Here is a 13,089-nt window from a genome sequence, read left to right as displayed (position 1 = left end):
CCGAGTTGAGTCAAGTGTTTACATGAGCTGAGCTGAGCCGAGCCGAGCTTTTTTCTTTCAAAAGTGAGTCGAGTTAGAGCTGAAATATCATTTTGCTTCTCTCGTTGAGCCGAGTCGAGTTTGAGCCGAACCTTAATCATTAGTAGCCCTAGTGTGCATATATTAAATGAGGAGGGTTCAAATGCCTTTATTTTTTGTGCCTCTATCATACTTTTTCTTTTAAGAACTTTAACAACATAAAATTTAAAACTTAAAAATTAAAATAAAACCGTTGGATATAATCTACATCATTTTATCTATGCACATGTGAAAAATGATGACATTTGAACTTTGTTTTGATTGTCATCAATAGCTTGTAAAAACGTACCATTGTGGATAATTTCTTGACATTGATTTTTAAAATGATCGATTCACAGAAAAACAAAATCGAAATGTGATATTTTTTTTATGAGCACATAGAGAAAATAACATATATCATATCTAACGGTTTATTTTGACGTTTATGATTTAAATTTTGATTTATTAACATTTTTAAAAATAAGGCATGGTGAAGGTAAAAAAAAAGAGAGGCATTTCAATCCTCCTAATGTTAATTCATGTATTTAGAATTTTAGATATATCAACACGCAACACAAATAAAGAAAAATCTATCACACACTTTAACTTGTCATGTGAAACAGATGTTACAAAATCAAACAATTGAATCAATCAAATTTCGTAGAGCAAATTATGAACCAGCCAAGTTTAAATAAATAAATATACACAACCAAATTCAAAACCAGGGTAAACGTACAATCCATCCTGTCTAAACAAACTGAATCTATAAAATGAGGATTTCATTTCAAGCTGTTGTTGCTTCTTTCTTTTCAGCCTCCACTGCTGCCACTTCTTTAGTCTCAGTGCTCGTCTCTGTTGTTACTATTTCAGTAGGTGTGACCTCTGCCGCCTTTACTTCAGTCTGTTCAATCCAAACAGTTGTATAACTTTAATATCAGGTTATTTAATTCAAAAGAAGAAATTAAGATGGTACTGAGTAACATCTTTTATTTAAACTAGCTTGGCATTAAAAACACAGTCTGATTCCGATTATGAGTTTCAAATTAAAGTATAATAGCGGATTACTGAAATGGAGTTTGTATAATCATTTGATTTCTATTAAAGTGGTCAGACATCATTGTTTGGATTACTGAAATGGATTTTGTTCAATCATTTGCTTTTCTCATTTAGTTAGTTTTTACATTTTTCTTCTAACAAGTAACTTTTTTATTTTATCATTTTTCAAGCTTTCGTAGAAGAGGATCAGCCATGATTTTTTTTTTAAAATAAAATAAAATAAAGCTATCTAACTGTAGGTATTTAGCTTGACATTCAAAAACTCCAAAAATGAAAATAAAAATACAAAAAAAAAAAATTGTGATAGATCCTACTGTTTAATGTTCCCAACGAAATAAATATATCTTAATACACATGGTTGGATCATGTACTCATGTGTTGTAAATTTTCATATAGCCTTTTCTCAATTATTTTAATTTCTAGAAAATAAATATCCTAATAGTTCTCTATTTATTCAGACATTTATAGCTTTCAAAAATAAATATAGAGTGAGTCTATGGTACTATGCATATTACGATTTGGCACCGTGCTACGGCTCTATATTCGAGTTTTCAAATCCTAACGGTCGATCCGAACCGTTCATCTTGTTCTCCATATTAATATGTGTTTGGAGACCAAATTTTACATTTTTAAAATTTTTTTTACTATTTTTTTAGATATTTAGAAAATCACTTGATCTGAAAATTCTGGACCATCCAAAAACAGTGATTTTCAATAAATTTAAAAAAATAGTAAAAAAATTTCAAAAAATGTAAAATTTGGTCTCCAAACACATATTAATATGGAGAACAAGATGAACGGTTCGGATCGACCGTTAGGATTTGAAAACTCGAATATAGAGCCGTAGCACGGTGCCAAATCGTAATATGCATAGTACCATAGACTCACTCATAAATATATATTTCATCAAAAAAAAAAAACTCATAAATATATATAGTCTCAATTGAGCTCTATTTCACCTTTTTAAAAATTTCAGTAATTTAATATATTATTTTAATTATACAAAAAATATTTTTCAATTATATTCATATTATATTGGAATTACAAAATTTAGACCTCGTTCAATTATTTCAAATTTTGAAATTGTCGCTATGCGCACAACCCCTCCTCATAAATTGTGATTCCATCCCTTTGTTCTCCACAGGAGAAGCAACGCCATTACAAACAATTCGCTAAGCAGCGGTGCAACACTGGTGCATGTATACCTTAATTTGTTAGTGAACTTCTCCTTAATTCGCAATTTATTGTTGAGGAGGGTTTCATTTTTTGTGACTCTATGGTGCCTTTATTTTCAAAATTTTAATAATTTAAAATTTCAAACTCATGTGTTAATTAATAAAACGTTAAATATGATTTATATCAGTTTCTCTATACACATGTAAAATATCATGACATTCGAACTTTATTTGATTGGTGTTAAGAACTTGTAAAAATATTGATTTAGATAATTTCCGGATGTTGATTTTTCAACTTATTAATATATGACAAGACAAAACTAAAAGCGATAATTTTTTATGTCCACTTAGAAAAAATAATATAGATGATATCTAACGGTTTAAAATTAACATATGAGTTGTAAATTTTGTTACTTGAAAATTAAAAAGTGGCGGTATAGTAAAGATACAAAAAATAAAGAAGTTTGAACCCTCTTTATTAGTGATGTTTAGTTTTAGAAAGATGAACATGGTAATGATATACTCTATGTAATTATTTCAGAACAAAGAAAATAAGCAAAACTATTACGTACCTCAGTAATTTTGCTCGTTTCTCCTGCCACCACCTCCTCTGTTTTCTCCGGTGCAGCCTCAGGCGCCGGTGCCTCTGTTGTTGCCTTCTTGCCGAATGATAGACCACAGTTCCCCATTGATTAGAGAGAGAGAGAGAAAGAGAAAGAGAGAGGGATATTTTTCAAAAGAAAATTGAGAGAGATTGGATATATGGGATGAAAGGTTTAGGAGTCTTTATAAGCTGTCATTGTTTACTAGGTTTGACCAATATTTAGTTTACAAAACCTTTGCATTTGAAGTAACTTGGAAAAATGGTAAACTAACATTGGCAAGTCAAAAAATATTATCTCCAATAGGTACGAGCAATTGTGGCACATAAATAGGGTTTTCATTATTTTTATGTATTTTTTGTTTTTTAAATGTTCATGACAACTGTCCTGAGTAGCAACTGTAAGCTGTAAACCGTCTTCTTCAATAATTAAAATGGACATAATTTCATTCTGAATTTAAAACACAAAAAGATCATTTGTTCCAGGCGATTGCGCTGTCAAACAATTGGAAATATATTCTGTCAAAATTTAAAATTTGTGCATATCATAAGATTCCTAGTTTAGATCCTCTTAGAAATCTCTTAATTTAAAAATTCAATATTGCTATGGAACATAAATGCTGTACATGGTTATATAGAAAAATGATGCTAATTTTTTATGAGACAAATAATGCTATTAATTATAAGGAGATCTTGTACATAATTTAAAAATATTGTCCAGATCATACAAGTTTTTTTCATCAGAAATGCAGTAAAATTCTGAATTATTTGCAGAAATATATTCTATTTTCAAATTTGAGGAAAATATATTGTCAATAATATTATGAATAGACGAGCAATTTACTCATCATCAATGTGAAAATTATCCTTTCTTGTCAATAAATTATAACTTTTATTTCTCTCTTGCATATTAGATGGCGTTGCTTTTAGTTTTCCAATGTCTGTAATACATGTATTTCTCAAAACTATCAAATTTGTTAAAAAAATAATTACAATAGATTTCACATTAAGATATAGTAACTCCTTTAGACAGATTTAAATTTGGCTTGATGAACCATCAATTACGGAGTAAAAATATTGGCAACGTTATTTTAACTTCATGCATCGCACATACAATAGAGTAAAAATAATAAAGAAATATATAACTCTGCGTTGCACAAAATTAAATCAGCGTTGTTAATATATTTACCCAAATTATGGGTCTTGAATCAAAGGACAAAAAAGGCACATTTTGGTGCAAGTTGGAGCTCCGTCAAAAAACTCTTGCTAAGATTGTTTAAGGAAAGCATTACTATTTTGTATTATTTAATTTTTCAATATCAGACATTGTGGTGATCAATTATGAGCATCCAAATTAGTTTGCTCAATTGTGCACGGCACCACAGTTGCTTGTCTGTCAAAGAACAAAGAACCCAGCCATCAGGGTCCCATTCAACACAAAGTTTCAATCTCATTTAATATAGTTTATTATCTTATTAGACCCTTTATCAAGAAAGATTCTTATTTCATGCTTGCAAGTTATGTAGTGGCGCCAGCACTTATATTCTGGAATTTCGGATGAAAGCTACTTATGATGTATTTTTTTTTTCTATTATAAATTTTATAGTAGTATATTAATTATCATGATGCCATACGTGATTACTTGTGCATCTAATCACACGCCACAATTATACCAAAAGTTTACAAATCGTATTTTGGTAGCGTACTCCACTTACCTGTTACGACTTCTATGATTTTATGTCGATGTAGAAATAAAATTTTTAAAATGGGATGGAAAATTGGTTATGATAACATTTTGCGTACGGAAATAAAATACCACTACGGAGTCGGAGTGGTACTTGCCAGTTGTCACCCACAAATACTAAATATTAAAATTATGTGGGTGATATTGTAAGAAAAAGACGCACTAAGGCACAACTATGGAAGTGCATAAAGGCCCGCACCTGTTTCTGATAAATGGGCTGGGCCTATTAAGATCCAGTTTTAAAAAGTCTGATAGACAAAGTTCTGTTTTATCATTTTATGTACTTTAATGGGCTGATAAAGGCCCAATTTGGTTCTAACATTAAATGACTTCCTCTTCCATTCTTTTTGGGAACCTAGAAAGGCGCAGAAACGAGGGTTTTGATTCTCTCTCGCGCACTCTCGTTATAGCTTAAGAGCTTTCCAATAAAGGTTAAATATGGCGAGCGAGGAGGAAATAGCGGTGAAGGAGCCATTGGATCTGATACGGCTCAGTCTCGACGAGCGCATCTATGTCAAGCTTCGTTCCGACCGCGAGCTCCGTGGCAAGCTTCATGTATTTCTTCTCTCTTTTCTCTTTGTTCTTCGTATATCTAGAAAGTTTCATAATTCGAGGTTTTTGCGCTTTTCCAGAAGCAGAATTGCTAATGATTTGCTAAGAAAGTGCAATTCTTTGTATTGATGTATGAGGTATTTTGTTAGAGGGTGCGGCCAGAAAAAGGAGGGGAGAAATCTAGGGTTTAAGAACTGAAAAGATCCGAAATTTATTGAGCAAGAGACGATAAATTGATAGGCTAAATGTAGACTAGTTGCAAACCAAGTTGTCAGATTTAAACTGATTATGGCCATGAGTTTTTTTGCACAAGAGTTTGATGACTGTGAGTGGCAATAATCAAACCTGTGTCTTCTCCTTGGCAAAGAGACATTTTTCCATTTGGCCATGTCTGCAATTTCCTTTTGCATGATATGCATGCAATATGTCCAGCTAGGCATTTTCTTTTCATTTAATTTACAATCCAACCTTCTAAGATAAGGGGAAGTGTTGCGGCTAGAGCAGAGAAAACCCTCCAAGATTGAATTCAAGCAAGATCCTAATGCTATTTCTTTTTTCTCTATTGTACCCTCATTGGAATTTTTTTAACTGATTCAATATCAGGTAAATCTATTAAATGTAGTTATTTTCTTGGTACATGTATCAAATAAGTGAACAGGACAATGGAACTTTTTTCTGAAATTGTAAAATTAGTTCTGAAACAGTAGAATTGGGACATTTTTTTAAAGGCAAAATGGAAATATGTTATCAAGACAAAATTTAATTAGCTATAACGAGCTAGTAGTTTGCTGGTGTTTTTCGGCAGTAGTTTTGTGTTTTGTTTTTAATACAATATGAATTTTAGAAAGATTTGGATGCCTTTTTTATCCTTTTCCAATTTCAAGTTCCACCTCATTTTGGTTGAATTTCAGGCATATGATCAGCATTTGAATATGATACTTGGAGATGTGGAAGAGGTTGTCACTACTGTGGAAATCGATGATGAGACATATGAGGAGATAGTTCGGGTATGTTTACTGTTTCTTGGTTTCCTTTTCTTCTTCTTTGATACTCAATTCACTAATATTTTTCTCCATTGTCTTCCCACACCTGCCCTTAGGTTAGTAAATTTCAATATGGTTGTCAAAGTAATAATGTATTATATTGTTAAATTTGACATTAATGAACTGTGATTTAGTAGGCATGTAAAGATGTAGAATTTCATTTTATAGCAAGTGCTCTTAAGTGCCAGTTTTGTATTCTGTGGTAACTAATTGTTTCCCATTTGTTTTATTTCCCTTTAATTTTCAGACAACAAAGCGAAATATACCATTTCTGTTTGTCAGAGGAGATGGAGTGATACTGGTGTCTCCACCCCTCAGAACTGTTTGATTCTAAGTGGGCTTGAGATTAGATTTCGCCTACTCGGCATATTATGATGTAATCTAGACTAGAAATTTTATCTTTTGATGATTGATATATGGCAAAAGTGAGGATGACTTCATCTGATTCGCATGTGTAACAGTAGGAGATTTATATTAGTTTTGTGTTGCTATTTTGTTATGCTCTGCATGTGTTTTCTTTGTTCGATAGATATTTTATTTTCTCTGATAGATATTTTTTGTTGGGTTAGATAGCCATGTCACATTAAAGGCTAATTTAGTTATGTTTCGTTTCATAACTATGTTTGTTTTCGAAAAAAAATAGAAGCGTGATCTAGCAATTCATCATGAAAAATGAGATATATTAGTGACAGGAAATGTCTATTTAGGTGACACTTAAGATCACATTTTTTTTTATTTGGCAGATTTGCGGAAGCAAAAACATATTATTGAAGCTGATAGGCATGCCGTGCTTATAACAGGTTTATAAGCCATGTTACAAATCGTAGCAATATTATATCCCGAAATTTATTTTGGTTACTTTTTTAGCTCCATTGTGAGACTGAGATCTCAAATTTGGATAATTTCGGATCATTCCAAAATTATATCTGAATTATTTCTGAATCACGAATTTTTTACTCCGCCGAAGCAAACCTGAATAGTTCGTCTGCCACTATAATTTCAAGGGAATTTTACGAGTAGAACTAGGGTGTTCTTAAGCTTACCAAAGTGTTTGGTGAGCTTAACTCCAAAACTCATTAAATTTGTTTCAAATGACGAATTCGAACTGTTGAAACCCACCTTGTGAGTGATGAGTTTACATGTGAAAATTTTAAACATTCGAATTAATTTAGTATAAAGTCAAGCGGTCAAAAAACGTTCAAAAAAATGAATGGACTAAAATTAATTTATTAACCTTCTAATTTTGACCAATTGACTTTATACTAAACTAAATCAAATATTTAAAAATTTTACATGTAGACGCATCACACGTAAGATAGGTGGGTTCCAATGATTCAGATTCGTCATTTGAAATAGATTTGATGAATTTTGGAGTTAAGCTCACCAAACACTTTGGTGAGCTTAAAAACACCCTAGTTCTACTCTTGAAAATTTGATAAAGAAGATGGTTCAAATGTTTTGTACTTGTGTTTTTCATACCTCAATGTGTCTCATATTTTTATCTCCATTTTGAAAATACAAACAGTCGAACCTTAACATGATTTTCATAGTCACATTTTTATCTCCATTTTGAAAATACAAATAGTCGAACCACTTAACATGATTTTCATATTAAAATATATTTGGGAGATCAAATTTTATATTTTTTGAAACTTTTTTTACTACTTTCTAAATAACTACAAAATCACTGTTTTTGAATAGCTTAGATTTTTTCTAAAAAAAAAAATTTGTGATTTTATACTTATTTAAAGCAATAGCAATTTTAAAAAATATATATATATACAGAGATAGGCTAATATCAAAACGTTTGCACCAACCCCTCCCGTGCAACCAAGTCATTTTCCGATTTGCAAAGTCCAAACGACCGATCCGAACCGTTAGATGTTTAATCCATATTGAAATGTGCTTGGAGACCAAATTTTACATTTTTTGGAATTTTTTTTCTATTTATTAAGATGGTTTGAAAATCGCTGTTTTTATTAAAATTCTGCACCACTGGAAAACAGCGATTTCAAACCATCTTAATAAATAGCAAAAAAATTCCAAAAAATGTAAAATTTGGTATCCAAGCACATTTCAATATGGATTAAACATCTAACGGTTCGGATCGGTCGTTTGGACTTTGAAAATCGGAAAATGACTTGGTTGCACGGGAGGGGTTGGTGCAAACGTTTTGATATTAGCCTATCTCTCTCTATATATATATATATAATTTGTTCTTTTTTTAAATATATAGAGATTATGTTGAGTTGTTCGAATTTACTTACTGACTTTAAAAAAGAAAAAGAAAAAGAAAAAGAAAAAGAAAGAGATGTGAGGCACAGTCAGTGTTATAAATAACAGTATGTGGTTATCGGACGGACATGGTATTGTCAAACGATTAATTGAGAATAATTGAGAACAATTGAGAACAATCAGTCATAATTAGAAATAATCGGCCGATTAATTAGAAAAATCAGTGATAGTTTGGTTATCGCCAATGACTAATTGGCCAATTAATCGACCTAAACGGATGTTTTTTACAACACTGGTTGAGATATGAAAGACAATGAGATGTTACACATTTGTAACAACACTTTGATAAATTATAAACTAAAAACCAGAGGGTGGAATTCGTTTCTGAATTAGGGTTTGTCAAATACCCGGCACATTCGACCCAAACCCACTCGACAGTTTTGAAAGCCTGGCCGGTTTGGTTACATCTGAAGGATTCATTCAATCCCGACCGTCCATATACACAAGTTGACCCCAATTGGTGAAAGAATCAAAGTAATAATAAGAAGAGAACTAACACCACCAAATTAAAAGAGACGAATAAAAAAGAGAGATCAGAAAAAATGGGAGTAACGAAAGAGGATGTTGAAACTACGCTCACCTCCGCTCTCAAGCCTACGCATTTAGTAAGTATCCTCAGTTCTCCTCTCGGATTTTTCTCGCGTTTTTTTTTTTTTTTTTTCAAGCCCTCTTAACTGATTTGTTCCTAACCCCCTTCTTTTTTTTTTATAATTTTCAGGAAGTGGTGGATACTTCTGGAGGGTAAATATCTCTCATCTCCTTTTAATTGCTATTTATTTTCGTTGATCTTATTATTTTTTAGTGTAAAAAACTGATTTGTTTGATTATTGTGTTATTACTGGTTGAGGGAATCTTCATGTTTACCCTAAAGTATGGAATTATTCCTCGGTACCGTTGTTTTATCTGGTATTGCATAAGAATAGCTAAGCCATTTATTACCCTAAACTGATTTGTTGGTACATGTTTTTATTTTCTGAAATTGGGCTGATGTGCTCCTACCGGTAGCAAAACTGGTAAACAACCTGGGGCAAAATATATCTCTGAGAAAAAAATTGTTTGTTACAGTGCCAGAAAAAAACACCTGGTTACTGGATTTTTTCAGTTTTGGAGTTCATGCTTGGTTTAGTAAAATGCATTCTATAGGTAAGTACTGGTTTTGGTACCAATTAACCCTCTATCTATTTTCTCTGGCTTTTATGTACTTGGGATATCTTGTGGATCCAAACAAGTACTTTGAACCTGTAATGTTAGGTCAGCAGATAAGTGCTTTGGAACCCCAAATGAATATTTTTCCTTTGTACTAAAACCCTGAAAAGTACTCCATGCACCATCATTTAGTTTTGACAACTCTAGAGAAATACAATACTGGTGAAGACGCTTAGAGCATACTAAAAAAACACTGTACCAAGCAAGTCCATTATCGAATCTAAGTATTGGTACATGATCAAACTTTGTAACTGTCTTTAAAAATTATTAGCTGTATCCAAGCCAAAAGTATCTTTTCTTGCAATTCTTTTATAATTATAACCATTTCTATTGAGTGACTCTATGGCACTATGCATAGTGCATAGTGGTCTGCACTATGGATCAATATCTCTATTTTCAACGTCCAAAGAATCGATCTAAACCGTTCAACATGATCTTCGTATGGAAATGTACTTGTGGATTAAATTTTACATTTTTTTTGGATTTTTTTTACTATTTTTTTAGATATGTAGAAAATCACTTGATCATTTAAAAGTAGTGATTTTCTATCTATCTAGAAAAATGGTAAAAATATTCTTAAAAATATAAGATTTAGTATGCAAGTACATTTTTATATGGAAATTATCATGAAAGGTTCATATCTAATATTTGAACATTGAAAACGAAAATATTGGCCCGTAGTACGGACCAATCCGCACTATGCATAGTACCATAGTCTCACTCCATTTCTATTTAAATAACAGTCACATTTGTTGTATTTGGTAAGGTGTGGTGCTAGCTTTGAAGTGGAGATAGTGTCAGAGCAGTTTGAAGGGAAGAGGCTGCTAGAGAGGCACCGGTTAGTTAACACTGCTCTCACCGAGCAGATGAAAGAGATCCATGCTCTCTCCATCAAGAAGGCCCTCACTCCAGCCCAGTGGAAGCCTGAGGACAAAGCCCAAGAGTAACTATTTGACTTGGTGCTAATAAAATTTAAAATAAAATAAAACTGAAATGTGAAGTATCCATGTTACTGGGGTTGTATTCTCTTGAAAAATTGGTTGGCATGATTTTTATGAAAGAGCATGCTATTTCATAATGAGTTTATGACCATGGTTTGTAACTTGTGTTTTTGAGTTTAATGACACCTAATGGATATCTTAGTATTACATGTGCAGTTCTTGCTTCTTCTTTTTTTTTTTTTTTTTTTTTTTTTATGTTGTTTCATGCTGACAATCTTTAATTTATATAACCTTGTGCAATCGTGTTATTTTGATGGACTTGCTGTATAATGTCAAAAGAACAATTGCAATAACCTCATGCTATCGTGTTTTTCTCTCCTGCAAAAGTATTCCTATTGTTTTTTTAGGACTTTGGTGGGTTGAAAAGTATTCCTATTTTTTTTTTTAAAATGAATATTTCTCCTTTGTACTGAAACCCTGAAAAGCACTCGATGTACCATCATTTAGTTTTGATAACTCAAGAAAAATACAATACTGGTGAAGGTGCTTTGAGAGTACAAAAATACACTGTACCAAGCAAGGACTTTGTAATGTCTTTAACAATTATCAGTCGTATCCAAGCCAAAAAAATTCTTTCTCGGAATTCCTTTGTAGTTATTATTAGAGTGAGGCTATGGTACTATGCTTAGTGCATTTTGTTCTGTACTATGAATCAATACCTTCATTTTTGAATTTCAAACAAAATGTAATGTTCTTTTTTGGAGTAATGATTGGAGGTCAAGCTACCCAACTATTTAATACTCTTGTTATTACAATAAATGATTTCTCTCATCCGGATTTCAAATTCATAACTTCTTATATAGAGATCATGTGTACTCTTTGCTACTAGATCAAATGTTGGTTCTTATAAAATATAAAATGTTGGTTCTTTAACAAGTACATTTTCATATGGAGATTCCGTTGAAAGATTTAGATTGACTATTTAGACTTTGAAAACGAAGATATAGTCCATAGAACGGATCAATTTGTGCTATGCATAGTACCATTGCCTCACTCCCTATATAAATATAACCATTCCTATTCTAATAACGGTCGCATTTTGTTGTAATTGGTAAGGTGTGGTGCTAGCTTTGAAGTGGAGATAGTGTCAGAGCAGTTCGAAGGGTAGAGGCTATTGGAGATGGTGTCGGCTAATCGATAATTCAAAATTATTTTTTATTACAAACAAGTTGAATTAGATATATATTAATTTATTTTATGGTTATTTTTCATCGAAGACTTTCGAAGTTTATTCGCCGATAATCCTAAATTTATTATTATTCTAAAGAAGTCCGATAACATATATATTATTATATTTTATTTTTTGATCATTTTTCACTGAAAACCCTAAAAGTTTAATCGCCGATAGCCCTAAATTAATTTTTATTACAGAGAAGTCCAATTACATAATATTATTTTATTTTATGATTATTTTCCACCGAAGACCCTAGAAGTTTATTTGCCGATAGCTCTAAATTAATTTTTATTACAAACAAGTCCAATAACATATATATTATTTTATTTTGTGATTATTTTCACCGAAGACCCTAGAAATTTATTTGCCGATATCCCTAAATTTATTTTTATTACAGAGAAGTCCAATAACATATATATTATTTTATTTTATTTTGTGATTATTTTTTACCGAAAATTCTAGAAGTTTAATTGCTGATAGCCCTAAATTAAACTTCTAGGGATATCGGCAAATAAACTTCTAGGGTCTTCGGTGAAAAATAACATAAAATAAAATATTATATATCTAATTGGACTTCTTTGTAATAAAAATATATGTAGTATGCGTAAGAAAAAATGATCAGTCTTCTACAATATCATTTAGATATATGCTTGAGTGTTCATCACAAGTAAGAAAAATGAACAATTTGCCCTTAAATCCGGCCAATTAGACGATTGAACATTTGTCTTAAAAATCTCAAAAAATTACTATAGATTTTTATTTTTTTAATAAAGGGTAAGTTGGGTATTTTATAAATTTAGATTGTATTGTAATAAAAAAAATAAAATGAGTAAATTTGTAAGTTTTTAAAATTTAGAAGGATAAATATGATATCATGAATTTTAGAGAGAGAATGCATAATTTAAATTTTTTTAGGGATATATATGAAATTCTCCGAGTAATGCTATCCTGCTTCGTGAAGTAAACGACCTGTTTTACTTCATGTTTCTGACCCTCCGATCTGCTTCAAAAATTGTGCCGATCTGATCTAAAACGGGCGGAACTGGACACCTCCATTTGAGCCTTCCGATTTCCCCAATTAAAATGGGCGGTACTGGAGAACTCCAATTAATACACAGACATCTCCCTCCCGTTATTTCTCCTTCTCTGTCACGCGAAATTGAAAACCCTAGACGTGAGAGAGAG

At 31.6% G+C, this 13,089-nt stretch overlaps 2 protein-coding genes and 1 long non-coding RNA gene across 3 annotated transcripts; 2 read left to right on the top strand and 1 right to left on the bottom strand.

The window, feature by feature from the left end:
* Window positions 1-636: 636 nt before the first annotated feature.
* LOC144575576 (uncharacterized) lies at window positions 637-3,009 on the bottom strand. The gene is made up of 2 exons (XR_013518471.1): window positions 2,861-3,009; window positions 637-958 (listed from the first exon to the last, which is right to left on the bottom strand). It is a non-coding gene; the product is annotated as an uncharacterized LOC144575576 (long non-coding RNA).
* A 1,958-nt stretch (window positions 3,010-4,967) lies between these two features.
* LOC144575792 (sm-like protein LSM3B) lies at window positions 4,968-6,736 on the top strand. The gene is made up of 3 exons (XM_078326040.1): window positions 4,968-5,188; window positions 6,097-6,192; window positions 6,476-6,736. The coding sequence occupies exons 1-3, from the start codon at window positions 5,072-5,074 to the stop codon at window positions 6,554-6,556; spliced, it is 294 nt and encodes a 97-aa protein (XP_078182166.1). The 5' UTR covers window positions 4,968-5,071; the 3' UTR covers window positions 6,557-6,736.
* A 2,252-nt stretch (window positions 6,737-8,988) lies between these two features.
* On the top strand, window positions 8,989-10,877 carry LOC144575636 (BolA-like family protein). The gene is made up of 3 exons (XM_078325844.1): window positions 8,989-9,128; window positions 9,242-9,264; window positions 10,496-10,877. The coding sequence occupies exons 1-3, from the start codon at window positions 9,066-9,068 to the stop codon at window positions 10,674-10,676; spliced, it is 267 nt and encodes an 88-aa protein (XP_078181970.1). The 5' UTR covers window positions 8,989-9,065; the 3' UTR covers window positions 10,677-10,877.
* The last annotated feature ends 2,212 nt before the right edge of the window (window positions 10,878-13,089 follow it).

Source organism: Carex rostrata, chromosome 24 (assembly GCF_964058835.1).
Source record: "Carex rostrata chromosome 24, lpCarRost1.2, whole genome shotgun sequence".
Lineage (NCBI taxonomy): Eukaryota > Viridiplantae > Streptophyta > Magnoliopsida > Poales > Cyperaceae > Carex > Carex rostrata.
This window is presented reverse-complemented; position numbering and strand designations above follow the sequence as displayed.

Excerpts from the sequence above, each read along its gene's own strand:
- LOC144575792 (XM_078326040.1), top strand. The coding sequence starts at position 5,072 with ATGGCGAGCGAGGAGGAAATAGCGGTGAAGGAGCCATTGGATCTGATA. Across the intron at positions 5,189-6,096 it reads AGCTCCGTGGCAAGCTTCAT|GCATATGATCAGCATTTGAA; the intron begins GTATTTCTTCTC and ends GTTGAATTTCAG. Across the intron at positions 6,193-6,475 it reads CATATGAGGAGATAGTTCGG|ACAACAAAGCGAAATATACC; the intron begins GTATGTTTACTG and ends TTTAATTTTCAG.
- LOC144575636 (XM_078325844.1), top strand. The coding sequence starts at position 9,066 with ATGGGAGTAACGAAAGAGGATGTTGAAACTACGCTCACCTCCGCTCTC. Across the intron at positions 9,129-9,241 it reads CTCTCAAGCCTACGCATTTA|GAAGTGGTGGATACTTCTGG; the intron begins GTAAGTATCCTC and ends TATAATTTTCAG. Across the intron at positions 9,265-10,495 it reads GTGGTGGATACTTCTGGAGG|GTGTGGTGCTAGCTTTGAAG; the intron begins GTAAATATCTCT and ends GTATTTGGTAAG.